Here is a 20340-nt window from a genome sequence, read left to right as displayed (position 1 = left end):
GAGATTATATAAACAGCCATTTCTGTACCGTAAACCAGGATCAGGTCTTTGCGCTTGTTGTGACATATTGGTGAATTCCGAATCCTTAAAGACAAACACTTATTTAAACACTTCGTTGGGCCTTATGAAAAGCCTACATTATTTTATAATTTACCTAGGCATTTTTGGCAATAGGATAATGATGCAAATGATGCCCACCTGACCCAGATTGCGATCTATAATGAACCGTTTTTGGATTGCATAAACAGTGGTGTGATAGTGGGGATTTAGGGCTGTGTTCCAAACTTCAGGTACTCAATGACAAAGACACAAAATATGCATTTAATAATTGAAAGCTCTTTCCTTTAGTCATAAGATTTCATTAGACAGATGCGGCAGAAAGTACAGTAAATGTCAAATGCACATAAAATCCAGTGTAATGTTTGGATTCAGTCTTGTCAGGTAAACCGTTGTGTTGTCACCTTTGGTCTGCATTTCCCCATAATCTCCTGTGTTCCCTTTCAATTACTACCATGGTTATGCATATGCGTCTCATATTTCTTCTGCTCGAAAAAGTTACATTTATATGCGCAATAATATCCCGTTATTTTTGAAGATACTCAAGTATTCTGTTTTTGAGTTGAGGCATATAAACATCACGTCCCGTTTACAATATCCCGGATAAACTCATATCCCGATTATGAGAAATCCGGCTATAGGTTATGTTGATTTTAGACGGGATACAGTGGCATGTAAAATCTTATGCCGTTTAAAGTTGTTTTTTTTCGCGGTCTGCCAGGCTCAGTTTCACATAGTAGGCTGTCATGGGTGTTGTGTGATGTTTTCATCTGCTTGTCTACAGTTAGATACATGAAGCTTCTCCTGTCATAACGTGTTGCCTTAGAAGACTAAATAAAACAGTACTCACCAGAGTAATGGCATAAATCGAATGCATGCATCACTGTTAGCCTAGGCTAATATAGTTGACACCGGTAAAGTTGTCTTTTCGACTTCAACTTCGCTCGCGGAGCAAGGAGGTTTAGGGACCTGTGGAGAAAACTCGATTCCAAAATAATGTAAAGACTGCCTGTGCAAAATGTCATCAGTAAAGCGGTTTTGTTTTGAGCCCCACATGTTTTGCTACAAATAAACAGGGTTGAATGTTATTTTGGCATTGATACATGTCACATATCAGTTATTTTTTTATTTTACATTGTTTGCAATAAAAAGAAAATGTTAATAAAGCCTCCTTACAAACATGGTCTCTTTTTTTTTTGCTTTCTTGAGCAAGGCAGCTCCAAAATGCAGGTGTTTCAGCCTAGCTCAGTGCTTTCTGTGGTGGTGGGGCAGCCAGCTGAAAATATGGAGCGTAGGGGTTGGTAATGTTCTCTAGTTGCACCGTGATTGGCTCAGTGTTCAGTCACTTATGGACACTACGTCACGGCCAAATCTAAGGGTAGAGCTCGAAAATTCAATCCCCTTGGGTGCTGCCATAGAGTTACATTAGAAGTGCCCATCCAAGAAGGCTCAAGGTCATTGGCTACAGATAAAATGTCAAATCACGTTATATCTACAGTAGTTTTGATTGGAATGTTAGCTAGCAGTCATCATGAATCAAGTGGCAGGGGCCTCCCGAGCGGAGCACAATTGGCCCAGCGTCATCCGGGTTAGGGAGGGTTTGGCCGGCAGGGATATGTTTGTCTCATCGCGCACTAGCGACTCCTGTGGCGGTCCGGGCGCAGTGCACGCTGACACGGTCGCCAGGTGTACGGTGTTTCCTCCGACACATTGGTGCGGCTGGCTTCCGGGTTGGATGGGCATTGTGTCGAGAAGCAGTGCAGCTTGGTTGGGTTGTGTTTCGTACACCTGGTGACCGTGTCAGCGTGCATTGCGCCCGGCTCCCCACAGGAGTAACTAGTGCGCGATGGGACAAGGATATTCCTTGTCAGAGCCTGGACTCAAACCCAGAATCTCTAAGTGGTACGGCTAGCACTGTGATGCACTGCCTTAGACCACTGCGCCACTCGGGAGGCCCCGGGGTGGGGGGTATTTGTTATGAATTGAACATTGGCAAAACCAAATTCAGAGGAGGAATATAACATGACAGTGTTTAGGCTATGCCAGCACACCAAACAACAAGTCTGTATCATATAAGAATATGAGCGTACCCAGACACTCAAACGATGGACCTAGTAATCAACAAAAAAAACTCTTACCCCTATACACTTCACATAACTATAATACACTACATGACCAAAAGTATGTGGATTCCTGCTCGTCAAACATTGCATTCCAAAATCATGGGCATTAATATGGAGTTGGACCCCACTTTGCTTCTATAACAGCCTCCACTCTTCAGGGAATGCTTTTCCACTAGATGTTGGAACATTGCTGCAGGGTTTTGCTTCCATTCAGTCACAAAAGCATTAGTGAGGTCCGGCACCGATGTTGGGCGATTAGGCCTGGCTCGCAGTCTGCGTTCCAATTCAGCCCGAAGGTGTTCGATGGGGTTGAGATCAGGGCTCTGTGCAGGCCAGTCAAGTTCTTCCACACTGATCTTGACTAACCATTTCTGTATGGACCTCGCTTTGTGCAGAGAGGCATTGTCATGCTGAAACAGGAAAGGGCATTCCCCAAACTGTTGCCACAAAGTTGGAAGCAAAGAATCATCAGCACCAGACAATTATTCCTCCTCCACCAAACTTTACAGTTGGCACTATGCATTTGGGCAGGTAGCATTCTCCCTGCATCCACCAAACCCAGATTCATCCATTGGACTGCCAGATGGTGAAGGGTGATTCATCACGCCAGAGAACGCGTTTCCACTGCTCCAGAGTCCAATGGCGGCGAGCTTTACACCACTCCAGCTGACGCTTGGCATTGAGTATAGTGATCTTAGGCTTGTGTGCGGCTGCTCAGCCATGGAATCCCATTTCATGGAGCTCCTGATGAACAGTATTTGTGCTGACGTTCCTTCCAGAGGCAGTTTGGAACTCGTAGTGAGTGTTGCAACCAAGGACCGACAATTTATGCGCTACGAGCTTCAGCACTCCCCGCTCCCGTTTTCTGAGCTTGTGTGGCCTACCACGTCGTGGCTGAGCCGTTGTTGCTCCTAAACGTTTCCACTTCACAATAACAGCACTTACAGTTGACCGGAGCAGCTCTAGCAGGGCAGAAATTTGATGAACTGACTTGTTGGAAAGGCATCCTGTGATGGTGCCACGTTGAAAGTCCCTGAGCTCTTCAGTACGGGCCATTCTACTGCCAATGTTTGTCTATGGAAATTGCATGGCTGTGTGCTCGATTGTATACACCTCTCATTAACAGGTGTGGCTGAAATAGCCGAATCCACTAATTTGAAGGGGTGTCCACATAGCTTTGGTCATGTAGTGTTTGTCAACTAAAGAATGGTTCCCAGATATCCCCTGCGTACATCTCACACACTTCTACGATTTCTTCCCATTGTGGACACTCCTATGTCTGATAAGGTTATTCTGGAAGGAGAAGCTCTTGTAACACAGCTTACACTTGAAGGGCCTCTCCTTGGTGTGAACAGTCTGGTGCTTCTTCACATAGTTCGCCTCAGCAAAGCGCTTCCCACACGTGAGGCAGGCGTACGGCTTGTCGGCGTCCGTCCTAATGCTCGGCCTTACACGTTGTGACCCAATGACACCAGAGGAGGAAGAAGCAGGAGCCACCACCCTCAGGTGGTTAGTCTTTGAGCTTCCTCCTTGACCTCTAGCCATTGTTTGGGTGTTGTTGGGATTGTGTGCTGTGTTATAGGCTAGGTATTTCTCGTGGTGAACGTCCATCCTGACCCTGTCTCTATTGGTGGGGTAACCATGAGGTAGCTGAGGAAGACTAGACCCAGGTCCAGGTCTTCTATGAACCCAGTCAGCAGGCATTAGACGAGACCCTGAAGAAGACAGAGTTCCTGAAAGATTACCACCAGGAGCATCTCCCATCACGCTCTGTGAAGGCTGAAGCCCAGGGTGACCGGATCTTTTCATCATGGATACTGTGGTGTTTGTATCATAGGAACAGGAGGGTCTATCTCTATCAGCCCCAGGCCCTGCTTCATCCCTGCACTGACACTGTGAAGAGAAGGGTCTGGGCTGCAGACTGGAGTCTCTGCCTCTCTGATGACCACCAGGACTGGGGTTGTTCAGTCCACCTGTCCACTGGTTGTGTTCTGTGTGGTGGTGGAGTCTCTGTCCCTCACGGTTGGGTCCTAGTTGCGACTCGGGAAGGAAGAGTGACGGCTCCTGATCCAGAGTCCTGATCCGTGGCCAGGGTTTGTGACCAACCGCTGCAGAGGTCCAGTCTCTCCCGTCAGCAACACCGGACATGAGCTGGTCTTCATGGAATGCAGACTGTGAAGACAAATTGAACAGAAAAGCATAAAGGTTTATATAAGAAACTATTTGCTGTACACACAAACATGACATGATATTATAAAATGTTAACCACAGTCAAGCCTCTAACACTGTGATTCAAGTACCTAAAAATATGGAGCCATTGGAGTTTTTTTTATTTTTAAATGTCCACGTGTTGATTCAAGAAATAAGTATAATGTTTTGGTTCGATTGAGATAAGGGAAACTCAGTCCCTGCAATGATACAAAAATAAACAAGTCAGTCAGTACAGAGTTGATTTTGTATTTAACTTCAACAAAATGGTCATACACTCAAATAATGTTACAGCACTTTTATTACACAAAACGATACGTGAAGTAGAAAAACTTTTCTCACTATGGCAACACTTCTGTAAATCTGCTACCTTTGCTTTGATAAAGTTAATTTTAGAATACCTTGGAAAAGGTTCAACATGACATTACACACAGCTTCACTACTTTATGTAAAGTAAACATTAATTAAAGAGCCAATGCAGCTGTTTTTATCTCCGTATCTAATCATTTCTGAGTAAAAATTAACCTTACTGTGACTTCTTTCAATTCAAATGGTAAAAAAGAAACAAAAATAGCTTCTTAGCAAAGAGCAATTTCTCAAGGAAGAATTTAGCTGGGATTGTCTGGGAGTGGTCTGAGTGTAGAGGGGAAAACTCAAACTATCTGTTATTGGCAGAGAGGTTTGGAACTATCTTATTGGTCTATTAACTAGTGTGCCACGAGGCAGGGACAAAACTCTACCCCAACAACACGGGCAGAAATTTCAGGCGGGCTTTTCAAACAGCTCTTACACTAAAAGGGTATTATAATTTTCACAATTTCACAGTATTATTCTGACGTCAATGAGAAAATACATCTAAATCTCTCATGTTTTTGATTGCACTGAGCCTTTAAGGCACGATCATTTCCCCATTATAAAATATAAACCTATTTGGACACAGATTGTCACCTTTCATCAGTGAAGCCTTTTTACAGACATCACACCAACCATCACCATATCATCTACTCTGCCTCATGATACTAATTCTTTCCTCAGTTCACCTCATCTAGTTCCCCACTACATCTAAAACAACAGAATTAACTACAAACAAACTAGTACTACATTACATGTCACTATACTCTATACATGGGCCGTGTGCATTTTCTTGTGGTGTATCCTGAGTAGGGTTGCAAAGGGTCGGGAAACTTTCCGGTAAATTTCCTGAAATTTATTCACCGCCAACATAGCTTTCACAAAAACCAGCAATAGAGATAAAGTTAATCACTAACCTTTGGACAACTTCATCAGATGACAGTCTTATAACATCATGTTATACAATACATTTATGTTTTGTTCGAAAATGTGCATATTTAGAGCTGCAAATCGTGGTTATACATTGTCAATACGTAGCAACAATTCACCAAAATGTCCGGAGATATTTTGGACAGTCACCTAATCTAACCAAAGAACTCATCATAAACGTTACATAAAAATACTTGTTGTATGGCAAATGAAAGATACACTGGTTCTTAATGCAACCGCTGTGTTAGATTTTTTTAAATAACTTTACTACAACATACAGCATGCATTATTGTGAGACAGCGCTCACCTATTCTCCGCCGTGTTGGAGCCAACATATTACACAAAAATACGAAATAACATCATAAATATTCTCTTACTTTTGCTGATCTTCCATCAGAATGTTGTGCAAGGAGTCCTAGGTCCAGAATAAATCGTTGTTTGGTTTTAGAATGTCCATTTCTTCTGTCGAATTAGCAACTTTGGCTAGCAATGCGGAGCTCACGTGTCCAAGAAATCTTGGCGCATGGAACGAAAAATTCCAAAATTCCCAATAAACGTTGAATAAACTGGTCAAACTCGCTTGAAAATCCTACTTCATGATGTTCTTCTCATATGTATCCAATAAAATCAGAGCCAGAGCAATTCGTAGTGTATACCGAACGCTTTTCAGAAGACAATGTGAGGTTCCCCGGCACGCAGATGAAAACTGACAAAAGAGCAGACCTGTCACTCCAAAAGCTCTTATTCGGCCTCACATCAAGCTAGACACCCCATTCAACCTTCTACTGCCTGTTGACATCTAGTGGAAGGCGTATGAAGTGTATACAGATCCATAAATAAAAGCCAGTTGAATAGGCAGGCCCTGACACAGAGCCTCATTTTCAGAATTTTCACTTCCTGTATGGAAGTTTGCTGCCAAATGAGTTCTGTTTTACTCACAGATATAATTCAAACAGTTTTAGAAACTTCAGAGTGTTTTCTATCCAATAGTAATAATAATATGCATATTGTATGATCTAGAACAGAGTACGAGGTCGTTTAATTTGGGCACGATTTTTTCCAAAGTGAAAACAGCGCCCCCCTATTGACAATAAGTTTTAAGAGAGCAGAGTTGGAGAGACTTGCAATTTCTCGTGAGATACGTTTTATAGCATACCTTTTAGGAGTGGGACGGATTTCAGACGGAGACAAATATGGGTAATCAATATTGATTTATACGCAATGTAGTAAACTATAGCCGATTCATATTTAAAAACAAAATTTCCTTGCAAAGAACTGCCCCGTGCTGCTCCGCCCATAGGCTATAGCCTACTCTATTGTATTACACGTGTACCTGATCTCGCACGTATGGCTACTGAACTTGAAGCAGCAGCAAGAATGATGGCAGTGGACACTTGCACTTTCTCTTGAGCTAGGTTTTGCATATAGCCTACATTTTAGGACGACGATTTGCAATCAGAGATAAATAAATGGGTAGCCTAATCAATATTTATTGAAAACGAAAAGGTACAATGCTCACACACCATGGTAGCCTGTGCGCCTTTTCCTTTTCAATTGTGATCACATTTTATTTTAACATAGTGATATATATAATTTGGTCAGTATAAATGCCATTTGGACATTTCTGATGCCATTTGGACATGGTTCGCTGACTTTTGACGTCCTATATAATGCAAATGAACAAAACATAGGCCTTATGGAAAAACTCAATAAAATAAGACAAAGGTGTGTTCACATGGTCGCTGTATATGTATAATTGACAAAAAAATAAATGAACATTTTTCAAAAGTGTTCCAGAAAGCACTTTTTTAGAGGTGGTTGTATTTTAGATTTTTTTTAAACATTTTTAAAATTTGACCCTTGGGTCTTGACTTTGTGTCCATTTGCAATATGAAAATCTACGGTGGAGCGCGCTCGCCATCTTTGGGATTTTTGTTGTATGACACTTGGCATTTGCCATATGCCACTTGCTATAAGGTTTGGATGATCTGCCGTCCATTTGAGTGGTATTTGCGATTGTGTATATGTTTCGTCCAATGCCAATATGTTGTCATTCATTTTTGTCCATTTCATGGGGATTGTTGTATGACACTTGGCATTTGCCATATGCCACTTGCTATAAGGTTTGGATGATCTGACGTCTATTTGAGTGGTATTTGCGATTGTGTATATGTATCGTCCAATGCCAATATGTTGCCATTCATTTTTGTCCATTTCATGGGGGTTTTCCCTTACTATATAAACACTGAAGTAAAATAACTGTAGTATATACTAGAGTAATGAATGTAGTGCTTTTGCAGACTGTAGTATACTGTAGTATTTATCCTAGAGTTTTTGCGGACTGTAGTATTTACGGTAGTGTTTTTAGTACCGTATTTACGTTAGTGATATAACTGTAGCATTTACTATAGTGATTTTGTTTTAATATCTTTGACATAGATGTGTAGGTAGGTAGAACTGGGGCCTGAACGGATAGTTACGAGCTTCTGCTCTTTTCGATAACTTCGATAACAGTGCCTTCGGAAAGTATTCATATCCCTCAACTTTTTCATATTTTGTTAGGTTACAGTCTTATTCTAACATTTATTAAATTGTTTTTTTCCCCTCATCAATCTACACAACAATTCCCCATAATGACAAAGCAAAGTTTTTTTATTTTTTACATTTTACTTTTTTTTTTTTAAACATTCTCTATTTTTTTTGCATGTGCTTAGCTCTATTCTGTTTATTTTTATCCACCAAAACTCCCTAGTCTTTGTGGATGACAAGCATACCTATAACATGATGCAGCCACCACCATGCTTGAAAATATTTAGAGTGATACTCAGTAATGTGTTGTGTTAGATTTGCATCAAACATAACACTTTGTATTGAGGACATGAAGTGAATTTCTTTGCCACATTTTTTGCAGTTTTACTTTAGTGCCTTATTGCAAACAGGATGCCTGTTTTGGAATATTTTTTATTCTGTACAGGCTTCCTTCTTTTCACTCTGTCATTTAAGTTAGTATTGTGGAGTAACTACAATCTTGCGGATACATCCTCAGTTTTCTCCTATCATAGCCATTAAAATCATTAACTGTTTTAAAGTCACCATTGGCCTAATGGTGAAATCCCTGAGCGGTTTCCTTCCTCTCCGGCAACCGAGTTAGGAAGGACGTCTGTATCTGTGTAGTGACTGGGTGTATTGATACACCATCCAAAGGGGTATTCAATGTCTGCTTTTGTTATTTTTTACCCATCTACCAATAGGTGCCCTTCTTTGCGAGGCATTGGAAAACCTCCCTGGTCTTTGTGGACGAATTTGTGTTTGAAATTCACTGCTCGAATGAGGGAACTAACAATTATCTGTATGTGTGGAGTACAGAGATGAGCTGGTCATTCAAAAACTGCTTCTTGACACACTGCTCGCTTAATCCGGAAGCCAGCTGCACCAATGTGTCGGAGGAAACGCCGTACAGCTAGCGACCGAGGTGACCATGAATGCACCCGGCCGCCACATGGAGGAGTTGCTTGAGCGCGATTGGACAAGGACATCCCAGCCAGCCAAACCCTCCCCTTACGCGGACAACGCTGGGCCAAATGTGCGCCGCCTCATGGGTCTCCCGGTCGCGGCCGACTGCGACACAGCCCGGGATCGATCCTGGATCTGTAGTGACGCTTCTAGCACTGCACTCAGGAGCACTCGGGAGGCCCTTTCATTTTTTATTAATTTGTAAAAATGTCTAAAAACATAATTCTACTTTGACATTATGGGCTATTGTGTGTAGATCAGTGACTGGATCGAAATTAATACTTTCTGAAGCCACTGTACTAGAATTACAAAACTATAGTGTTTTTGCGGACTGTAGTGTTTTTGCAGGCATTAGTGGTTTTTGGGTGGGAAAATACTATAGTATTTACTACAGTATACTACAACATTCTATAGTAAGCACCTCACGATTGAGGATACTACAGTATTTAGTATAGTATTCTACAGTATACTACAATTTACTACAGAATTCTATACCAAGTATTTTAGTATTCTATAGTAAACTGTAGTCTTTTTTAATTTGGGGCTCAGTCAGTCTGTTGTCATGGAGACTAAATTCAGTTGTTTTGTGTTCGACTGTCTGCTTCTGGTTGTGGCTAACAGTGTTGTTCCCCAGCCCAGAGTTGGGGACTCTGTCCCATCCACTGACCTCCATTATCTCGCCCTGCTCAGTGACATGGTCCCCTGGGCCCTTGGCTGCACCCGGCTGGGAATCCAAGATGGCCGCCCAGTCTCCCTTGTTAGGCTCCAGCCAACCACCTGTAGGAAGAGGTTAAAAAATAGACATTTACAAACATAGCAGAGAACTCTAAATACAGCATTTAAGTCAATTACCTGGTCAAGTAAATTAATTATAGTTGAAGTTTGAAGTTTACATACACTTAGGTTGGAGTCATTAAAACTCGTTTTTTCAACCACTCCACAAATTTCTTGTTAACAAACTATAGTTTTGGCAAGTCGGTTAGGACATCTACTTTGTGCATGATACAAGTAATTTTTCCAACAATTGTTTACAGACAGATTATTTCACTTATAATTCACTGTGTCACAATTCCAGTGGGTCAGAAGTTTACATACACTAAGTTGACTGTGCTTTTAAACAGCTTGGAAAATTCCAGAAAATTATGTCATGGCTTTAGAAGCTTCTGATTGGCTAATTGACATAATTTGAGTCAATTGGAGGTGTACCTGTGGATATATTTCAAGGCCTACCTTCAAACTCAGTGCGTCTTTGCTTGACATCATGGGAAAATCTAAAGAAATCAGCCAAGACCTCAGAAAAAAAATGATATACCACAACTCTGGTTCATCCAAGGGAGCAATTTTCAAACGTCTGAAGGTACCACGTTCATCTGTACAAACAATATTACGCAAGTATAAACACAATGGGACCACGCAGCCGTCATACCGCTCAGGAAGGAGACTCGTTCTGTCTCCTAGAGATGAATGTACCTTGGTGCGGAAAGTGCAAATCAATCCAAGAACAACAGCAAAGGACCTTGTGAAGACGCTGGAGGAAATCGGTACAAAAGTATCTATATCCACAGTAAAGCGAGTCCTATATCAACATAACCTGAAAGGCCGCTCAGCAAGGAAGAAGTCACTGCTCCAAAACCGCCATAAAAAAGCCAGACTCCGGTTTGCAACTGCACATGGGGACAAAGATCGTACTTTTTGGAGAAATGTCTTCTGGTCTGATGAAACAAAAATAGAACTGTATGGCCATAATACAATCGTTATGTTTGGAGGAAAAAGAGCGAGGCTTGCAAGCCGATGAACACCATCCCAACCGTGAAGCACGGGTGTGGCAACATCATGTTGTGGGGGTGCTGTGATGCAGGAGGGACTGGTACACTTCACAAAATGGATGGCATCAAGAGGGAGGAAAATTATGTGGATATATTGAAGCAACATCTCAAGACATCAGTCAGGAAGTTAAAGCTTGGTCACAAATGGGTCTTCCAAATGGACAATAACCCCAAGTATACTTCCAAAGTTGTGGCAAAATGGCTTAAGGACAACAAAGTCAAGGTATTGGAGTGGCCATCACAAAGCCCTGACCTCAATCCTATAGAAAATTTGTGGGCAGAACTGAAAAAGCATGTGCGAGCAAGGAGGCCTACAAACCTGACTCAGTTACACCAGCTCTGTCAGGAGGGACGGGCCAAAATTCACCCAACTTCTTGTGGGAAGCTTGTAGAAGGCTACCCAAAACGCTTGACTCAAGTTAAACCATTTAAAGGCAATGCTACCAAATACTAATTGAGTGTATGTAAACTTCTGACCCACTGGGAATGTGATGAAAGAAATAAAAGCTGAAATAAATCATTCTCTCTACTATTATTCTGACATTTGACATTCTTAAAATAAACTGGTGATCCTAACTGACCTAAGACAGGGAATTTTTACTAAGATTAAATGTACACTGCTCAAAAAAATAAAGGGAACACTTATACAACAGAATGTAACTCCAAGTCAATCACACTTCTGTGAAATCAAACTGTCCACTTAGGAAGCAACACTGATTGACAATAAATTTCACATGCTGTTGTGCAAATGGAATAGACAAAAGGTGGAAATTATAGGCAATTAGCAAGACACCCCCCAAAACAGGAGTGATTCTGCAGGTGGTGACCACAGACCACTTCTCAGTTCCTATGCTTCCTGGCTGATGTTTTGGTCACTTTTGAATGCTGGCGGTGCTCTCACTCTAGTGGTAGCATGAGACGGAGTCTACAACCCACACAAGTGGCTCAGGTAGTGCAGTTCATCTAGAATGGCACATCAATGCGAACTGTGGCAAAAAGGTTTGCTGTGTCTGTCAGCGTAGTGTCCAGAGCATGCAGGCGCTACCAGGAGACAGGCCAGTACATCAGGAGACGTGGAGGAGGCCGTAGGAGGGCAACAACCCAGCAGCAGGACCGGTACCTCCGCCTTAGTGCAAGGAGGTGCACTGCCAGAGCCCTGCAAAATGACCTCCAGCAGGCCACAAATGTGCATGTGTCTGCTCAAACGGTCAGAAACAGACTCCATGAGGGTGGTATGAGGGCCCGACGTCCACAGGTGGGGGTTGTGCTTACAGCCCAACACCGTGCAGGACGTTTCGCATTTGCCAGAGAACACCAAGATTGGCAAATTCGCCACTGGCGCCCTGTGCTCTTCACAGATGAAAGCAGGTTCACACTGAGCACATGAGCACATGTGACAGACGTGACAGAGTCTGGAGACGCCGTGGAGAACGTTCTGCTGACTGCAACATCCTCCAGCATGACCGGTTTGGCGATGGGTCAGTCATGGTGTGGGGTGGCATTTCTTTGTGGGGCCGCACAGCCCTCCATGTGCTCGCCAGAGGTAGCCTGACTGCCATTAGGTACCGAGATGAGATCCTCAGACCCCTTGTGAGACCATATGCTGACACATGCACATGCACCAAAACATCAGCCAGGAAGCATAGGAACTGAGAAGTGGTCTGTGGTCACCACCTGCAGAATCACTCCTGTTTTGGGGGGTGTCTTGCTAATTGCCTATAATTTCCACCTTTTGTCTATTCCATTTGCACAACAGCATGTGAAATTTATTGTCAATCAGTGTTGCTTCCTAAGTGGACAGTTTGATTTCACAGAAGTGTGATTGACTTGGAGTTACATTGTGTTGTTTAAGTGTTCCCTTTATTTTTTTGAGCAGTGTATTTGGCTAAGGTGTATGTAAACTTCCGACTTCAACTGTATGTGTGTTTAAGTATGTAAAACTTCCGACTTCAACTGTATGTGTGTTTTAGTATGTAAACATAAGTTGTATTGATTTCATTTTATGAATGAAGAAAACATAGGTGCATCACTATTTCCACTGAAGATCTATTACTGTAAATAAGCTTTATGTATTTCTTCCTTACCTTGCTCTCCCATCTTTAGTCCACTCAGCAGGTCAATGCTCTCTGGTTCATCTTCTATTGTCTCCACTTTGACTATCAGCAGATCAGGCCTCCCATCCTCCATGTCTACTGACTGTAAGAAATACAGAGTGAGAAGATGTTGGATCAAGAAATCTGATATGAGCACCCTGCTATGGAGCATCTTCTGATTGGGCAATGAGAGATTGCTATGAGTACAATGCAAACATGTTAGTTGATTTGATTACATGACACTCTTTAAAGACATGAATCAGATGAACTTGTGGATACCATTTTTGTCTCTGTGTCCAGTATGCAGGCAGTTAAGAGGTAATTTGGCGAACCAATGCTAACTAGCTTGCTAGCTGTGCCCAAAGACTTCCAGTGTTTGCCGCTAAGCTAGTTAGCACTCGTTCACAAAATTACCTCTGAATTATCAAAACCTTAAAAGGGAAGTTAAAGGCATGGTCCCACACTTAAAACAAAATTAATCCAGAGCTGGGCCCTTATTCACAAATAGTCTTAGAGTAGGAGTGCTGATCTAGGATCTTTCCAAATAGTCTTATTCATTATGATCTAAAAGGCAAAACTGATCCTAGATCAGCACTCCTACTCTGAGAGGCTTTGTGGATACAGACCCTGACCTAATACCATTCAGCCAGTAGTTTAGTGTGTGGTCCTGTGCTGCTCAGCTAGTACCTCTGTGGATTCAGGAGGTGTAGTCTGGTTGTCCTCCGTGACCATGGTCCCCTCAGGGTTCCCCAGACCCTCCTTCACCAGAAGCACTTCCTCATCCTAGAAGACACAGGTGATGCAGATTATACAGACATACACTCCCTCAGGTACGCACATACAGATAATAAACACAATTTCAACATGGAGTGTTTACCCATCCACACTACGTTTGAGTCCTATACTGTAGTTACAGAATGACTTCATTGTTGTTAAACCCATCATGGTGGACATAAATATATTGTGGGTAAACATTAGTCATCGATGATAAGTCAAAAGTCAGACAAACCTGACTAAACTATTATGACGTGTACAATAGGTGTTAGTTTGTGTGTAGGTATATTTAGTAAGTGTATATTGGTTATAAAGCGCTGTCAGGTGTATACAGAATAGAGTGAGATCAGATGTGATGTACACTAAAAGAGTCTTGTCTCCTCCTTCATCTACACTGATTGAAGTGTATTCAACATGCGACGTCAATAAGGGATCATAGCTTTCACCTGGTCAAGTCTAATCCCTTACAGAATGACTTCATTGTTAAACCCATCATGGTGGACATAAAAATGTTGTGGGTAAAAATAAGTCAGCTATGATAAGTCAGACAAACTTGACTAAACTATTTTGACATGTACAGTAGGTGTTAGTGTAAGTATGTTTAGTAAGTGTATATTGGTAGCCAATAGTTAAGTCACAATTGCCCATAAAAAATGTATGAAAAAGAAACATTTGCTTTTTGGTCTTAAATTAAGGTTAGCATTAGGTTTAAAATCACATTTTAAGTGAAATTATAGAAATAGGTGGGGTTTAGCCATAATTCTGACTGACTTAACCAATAATACACATTTCATCACTAGTTATGAAGCAGAATAGGGTGATATCAGATCTGATGTATATTAAAGAGAGTCTCAATGAAAGTCTTAGAATGAAAAGTCCCATTTTGTGTTTATTAAACGAACAAGTTAATACAACATGAAAACCACACATACACACATCTCAACTAAAAATCTGCATGAACTGCATTCATTTTCTCATTCAAAGAGTCTTGGGATAAAAATTAAGCAGTTGAATTTAAGTAATGAAATATGCATTTGTGAACATCATATAGCCTATACAGTACAAACAATTACTTTAGGCTTACAATGCATTCAGAAAGTATTCAGACCCCTTTACTTTTTCCACTTTGTTACAGCCTTCTAAAATTGTTTAAATAGTTGTTTCTCATCAATCTACACACAATACCCTATAACGACAAAGCAAAAAACAGGTTTAGAAATGTTTGCAAATGTATATATATAAAATTAAAATAAAAAACACATTTACATAAGTATTCAGACCCTTTACTCGGTACTTTGTTGAAGCACCTTTGGCAGCGATTACAGCCTCAAGTCTTCTTGGGTATGATGCTACAAGCCTGGCACACATGTATTTGGGGAGTTTCTCCCATTCTTCTCTGCTGATCCTCTCAAGCTCTGTCAGGTTGGATGGGGAGCATTGCTACAAAGCTTTCTGCAGGTCTCTCCAGAGATGTTAGATCAGGTTCAAGTCCGGGCTCTGGCTGTTCCACTCAAGGACATTCAGAGACCCGAAGCCACTTATGTGTTGTCTTGGCTGTGGGTTTCGGGTCGTTGTCCTGTTGGAAGGTGAACCTTCGCCCAAGTCTAAGCACTCTGGAGCAGGTTTTATCAAGGATCTCTCTGTACTTTGCTCTGTTCATCTTTCCCACGATCCTGACACGTCTCCCAGTCCCTGCTGCTGAAAAACATCCCCACAGCATGATGCTGCCACCACCAGGCTTCACCATAGGGGTGGTGCCAGGTTTCCTCCAGATGTGACGCTTGGCATTCAGGCCAAAGAGTTCAATCTTGGTTTCATCAGACCGGAGAATCTTGTTTCTCATGGTCTGAGAGTCCTTTAGGTGCCTTTTGGCAAACTCCAAGCGGGCTGTCATGTGCTTTTTTACTGGAGTGGCTTCGTTCTGGCCACTCAACCATAAATGCCTGAGTGGTGGAGAGCTCAATTTCGAGTCTCATTGCAAAGGATCTGAATAATTTTGTAAATAAGGGTTGTTATTTTTTATAAATTTGCAAAACATTCTTAACCTGTTTTTGCTTTGTCATTGTGCGTTATTGTGTGTAGATTGATGATTTGTTCTTATTTAATCCATTTTAGAATAAAGCTGTAACGTAACAAAATGTGGAAAAGTCAAGGGGTCTGAATACTTTCCAAATGCACTGTATGCCTTATATATTACAATATCTGGATGCAATATCTACTGAAATCTGTTACCCTTGTTATTCCAAATGCATCTGTGGGTCTTTTTAGCTGACAAAAACAAAAATGTATCTTTGTCTTTAATGCTTGGTTTGATATAAACGTCAGAAGCTATTGAATGGAATGGTTACTTTCTATGTCATTGAGTGGAATGTTTTTTCTGGTGGTGTATCTGGAGGTAGCTCCTCTCTGAGAAACTCTTCCTGCAGTGTGTACAGGCGAACGACCTCTCTCCCGTGTGGACCTTCAGGTGCATCTTCAGCTGGTGCTGGCGTGAGAACCTCTTCTCACACTGGGGGCAGCTGAAGGGTTTCTCCCCTGTGTGGACCCTCTCGTGCCTCTTCAGGTCACCAGCCTGAGCGAAGTGCATTTGACAATGGGTACAGCTGAAGGGTTTCACCCCTGTGTGGACCCTCTGGTGCCTCTTCAGGTTGCCAGCCACGGAAAAGCGCATATGACACTGGGTACAGCTGAAGGGTTTTACCCCTGTGTGGACTCTCTGGTGGATCTCCACCTTCTGGAGGCAGCTGAAACCTTTGTGACAGAACATGCAGAGGAACCGTTTCTCTTTACTATTGCCTGATGTTGCTCCCCCTTCCTGAGCCTGGGCTCTAGCCCTGTCGTTTGAGTTCAATAGCTGATTGGAAAGGACATGGCTGTGTGATGCGGAAGGTGCCATCGACGTGGACACTGGATTGCGATCCCTGAATGTGTGTAAAGGGGAGAGGGTGGCAACATTTACAGTTGTCTCTAAGCTTCCCCTATAATCTAAGAAATCTCTGCCCTGTGAGTGTCCATCTCCTAGGTGACTATCTGCATTCAATAGGGGAGAAGCGTAGCCCTCCACTTTTACAGTCACCTCATCTACCACTATGACCTCCCCTTTCTTATCTATGCACCCTTCAGAGTATACACTACTACTGTACTGGTTCCAGTCCCCTCTAGACAGATCAGTCTGTGTCTCTAAACCCAAGGATATATTGCCAGGGTCCATCTCTGTAGCGTAAGAACAACATGGAACATCCCCGTCAGTGTCTAACGAGTCACCATCACCATGGAAATTAATCTGGCTCTGGTGAAATACCGGTAAATAGTCTGAGCCGGGAGCAGCAGGACAGCCCAGTTTCCCCAGCCCCAGTCTCTCTGGGTCTGATCTGTGGTCAGATCCTGTGTGTAAGAACCTTTGTGTTACTGTTAATATCTCGGTGTCCATCTCTGACTTGAGGATGGGCTTCGGCGTTCCACTGACCTCTGTGATGCTGCGTTGGGTCCAGGCCTGGGGTGCGGAAGTGGTGGCAAGGTCCTCGGTGGCTACAAGGTGCTTTCCAGCCGCACCAGTCTGGATGTCTCTGCTGTGTGTTGGGTCCTCCTCTCCTTCAGACCTCTCCTGCTTGACCCCAGGACCTGCAGCCTCTGCATCTGCAGACTGACATAAGAAGAGGGGAGGTTATTACAGGTACATGAGTAGAACTGGATAACAATGTCATTGGGAAGTCTCCAAGCTCCACTACGGCAGATCAATAAGGATGTACATGTAAGCAAGTGAATAGCTGCAGGGAGCCTTTCTGAAATAAACTGGCCACATTTGATGTACTGTAATTTTGATGTAATACTATTACACTAACCTCTATCATAATAACGTGCTGGGTTGAGGTTCCACTCCCCTCATCAACAGTGATTGGCTGGTCATCGCTCCATGTATTGTGTCCTGCTGGCTTCACAAAGCTCCTGTGGCCTCCAGTGAGATGTCCATCACCTGAGAGAGTGATTGGGGGAAAAGAGGTGGTTAGTGTAGGTACTGTCAATGCTCAACTGTATATTGTACATTATTGACAATTATGACACTGTCTAGAATTGGCAAGGATGTAAGGTAAGACTTCAAATAACTTCTTGATATACTATTTATAGATTGATTATGTTCCATGCATTATATCGTTTTCAATTAGTAAATAATAGGAAACGCAGTAAATCAATAATCTGGTTAGAATATGATAGTGTCTATCTGCAAGTTAGCTATGTAATCAGAATGATTGCCTACTATCCAATAATGATCAAGACCGAATTCTGGTTAAACAGCCATATGTGGTTAACACATTTTGGGGCTCCCGAGTGGCGCACAGGTCTAGGGCACTGCATCTCAGTGCTTGAGGTGTCACTGTAGACACCCTGTATAGAGTCCAGGCTGTATCACAACCGGCCGTGATTGGGAGTCCCATAGAGCGGCGTCGTCTGGGTTTGGCTGGTGTAGGCGTCCTTGTATATAAGAATTTGTTCATAACTGACTTGCCTAGCTAAATAAAGGTTAAATTAAAAAATATATCTAAAGTTACACATGCGCAGATGTGAACGAGGAAACCGGTCCACAGTCCCCGCCTTCTGCAAAATGTACCTCTTGCCATTCCTCTATATCGGTCGAGGATCTTGGGACGACTGGTGAGGACGCGCTCCCGTGCCACCTTAAGTTCCAGTAGCTGTAGTTTCCTCCGCAATGACCTGTTTTCTTTCTGGCTTTGAGTTATTTCCAAACGAAACACTGCATAATCGTCGTCTACGAGTTTACAGACCTCTGCCACGGCTGCATTCGCTAGCACCTCCATAATGGAGGCTATTTGAGTGTGGACAGCAATACAGTTAGCCATTGTTAGCAGCTAGCTAACGTCCGCGTTACCTAGATAACATCTATCAACCAAGTCCTGTCTCAAACGCGAATTAAACACTATATCGGGTAAGTGGGTGATGCCGTGGAGTTCAATGTGGCATTTTGAGTTCCAGGGTGTTAATAAACGTCTAAATAACAACAAAAACCGCTAACGTGTAAATTTTTCCTGTTCACTTCCGTTTACGCTTCTTCTTCAGTGGTTTTTAAATGGGGGGTTGGCAACCAACTTTAGTGATGCATTTCCGCCATGTTGACCAGAGACAGGAAAGGTCTTAAGTTTAACCCTACCCAATTAAACCCTTCTCCCTAAGGAAACGGAATATATAATTTAATACAATATCACCTTAAGGTTTTCTTAAGTTCAATTAAACTTGACTCCTCAACACCATTATTCCTTAATACTAATAACAAACTGTCCCTTTCCCTCCGATATCGCTGGCACTGAAATAGAACGTGTTCTACTGTCTCCATTTCTCTCTGCCTGTGATCTAACTTCCCAGTTGGATGTTTCCCGACTAATTTCAAAGTGCTGTTGAGCCTGATGAGTCTCAGCCTTGTGATTACATCTTCATCCCTTCTCTCTGGACCTGAGGATCTCCCTGCCTCCACCTTTTCCTGGATCCTGACAGGTGTCTTTCCCTTCCTTTTCCACAACCCTTACCATGTACCTTTATTTTTACCACTGTTCTTATTAATCCCTTGGTCTCTGCTTTACTTAAGAGAACAGGTCTTATTGGTTGGTGTCATAGCTCAAAGGGTGTGGTTAAATGAAAAAGGTATGCACAATGTTTTTAAAAATGTAGTATTACATTACACATCAAATCTCCTATGATCAGTATCTTTCAAAATAAGTGTGTTAGCAAGAATAGAGTAGAAAATAATACAATGATTTTATTCCATCAACATCACATCAGTAAGGTAAATATTAAACTGTCCTTGTTCTAGCCAAGAAACTGTCTCTAAAAACAGGTACTTACACAAGCCTGTTTCAAATGACAAGTTAATGAATGTGTGGTTAATTACCCTCCTAGAAATGATAGGCCGTCTGAGCTCTTTTTCTACATGTGCGCATCCCACATTTCTGAAGGGATTACTGTTCACATAATTTCTGAGACTGAAGTGCATTTGTACTAGTAAAACATATGTTGAAAATTAGGCTATGAAAATGTAGACAGCTTGAGGCCCATCCATACCCTAAAGAATGGCTTGATGATGCTCTCAGTAGAGTACATATCCTTGATGAGACCTCAACCAGAAGGGATAAAATATATAGATTTTTTTTAAATGTGTCTTTACCACTACATATTATCCTTTTAGAGATGACATCACATCAAGGGAGCCATTAAGTAACATTGGAATGTCCTCATGTCTGATTGTTTGCCTAAAGATTGTTTGCCTGTTTGCCTAAAGATTTTCTCTGATTCACCTCTCTTCCCACTGCAGGGCAGGGAATATCATTATTCGGGCTGACACTTAGGCCCCCTCACCCCAAAAATAACAAATAATAACAGACGAATGAAAAAGGTTAACTGTTTCTACCCCTGCCTTAGGTGTGCGGCATATAGGGACTCCTGTATTAAAGTGAGCGA

The 20340-nt window shown here is 42.3% G+C and overlaps 1 protein-coding gene across 1 annotated transcript; it reads right to left on the bottom strand.

The window, feature by feature from the left end:
- Positions 1–320: 320 nt before the first annotated feature.
- On the bottom strand, positions 321–18972 carry LOC129841161 (zinc finger protein 205-like). The gene is made up of 7 exons (XM_055909300.1): positions 18482–18972; positions 17718–17848; positions 17342–17518; positions 13789–13884; positions 13093–13204; positions 9850–9959; positions 321–4352 (listed from the first exon to the last, which is right to left on the bottom strand). The coding sequence occupies exons 1-7, from the start codon at positions 18729–18731 to the stop codon at positions 3426–3428; spliced, it is 1803 nt and encodes a 600-aa protein (XP_055765275.1). The 5' UTR covers positions 18732–18972; the 3' UTR covers positions 321–3425.
- Positions 18973–20340: the final 1368 nt, after the last annotated feature.

The sequence above is a fragment of the Salvelinus fontinalis genome, chromosome 42, assembly GCF_029448725.1.
Source record: "Salvelinus fontinalis isolate EN_2023a chromosome 42, ASM2944872v1, whole genome shotgun sequence".
Classification (NCBI taxonomy): Eukaryota; Metazoa; Chordata; class Actinopteri; order Salmoniformes; family Salmonidae; genus Salvelinus; species Salvelinus fontinalis.
This window is presented reverse-complemented; position numbering and strand designations above follow the sequence as displayed.

Excerpts from the sequence above, each read along its gene's own strand:
- LOC129841161 (XM_055909300.1), bottom strand. The coding sequence starts at position 18,731 with ATGGCTAACTGTATTGCTGTCCACACTCAAATAGCCTCCATTATGGAG. Across the intron at positions 13,205-13,788 it reads CACCTCCTGAATCCACAGAG|TCAGTAGACATGGAGGATGG; the intron begins GTACTAGCTGAG and ends TATTTCTTACAG. Across the intron at positions 9,960-13,092 it reads ACTAAAGATGGGAGAGCAAG|GTGGTTGGCTGGAGCCTAAC; the intron begins GTAAGGAAGAAA and ends CTCTTCCTACAG.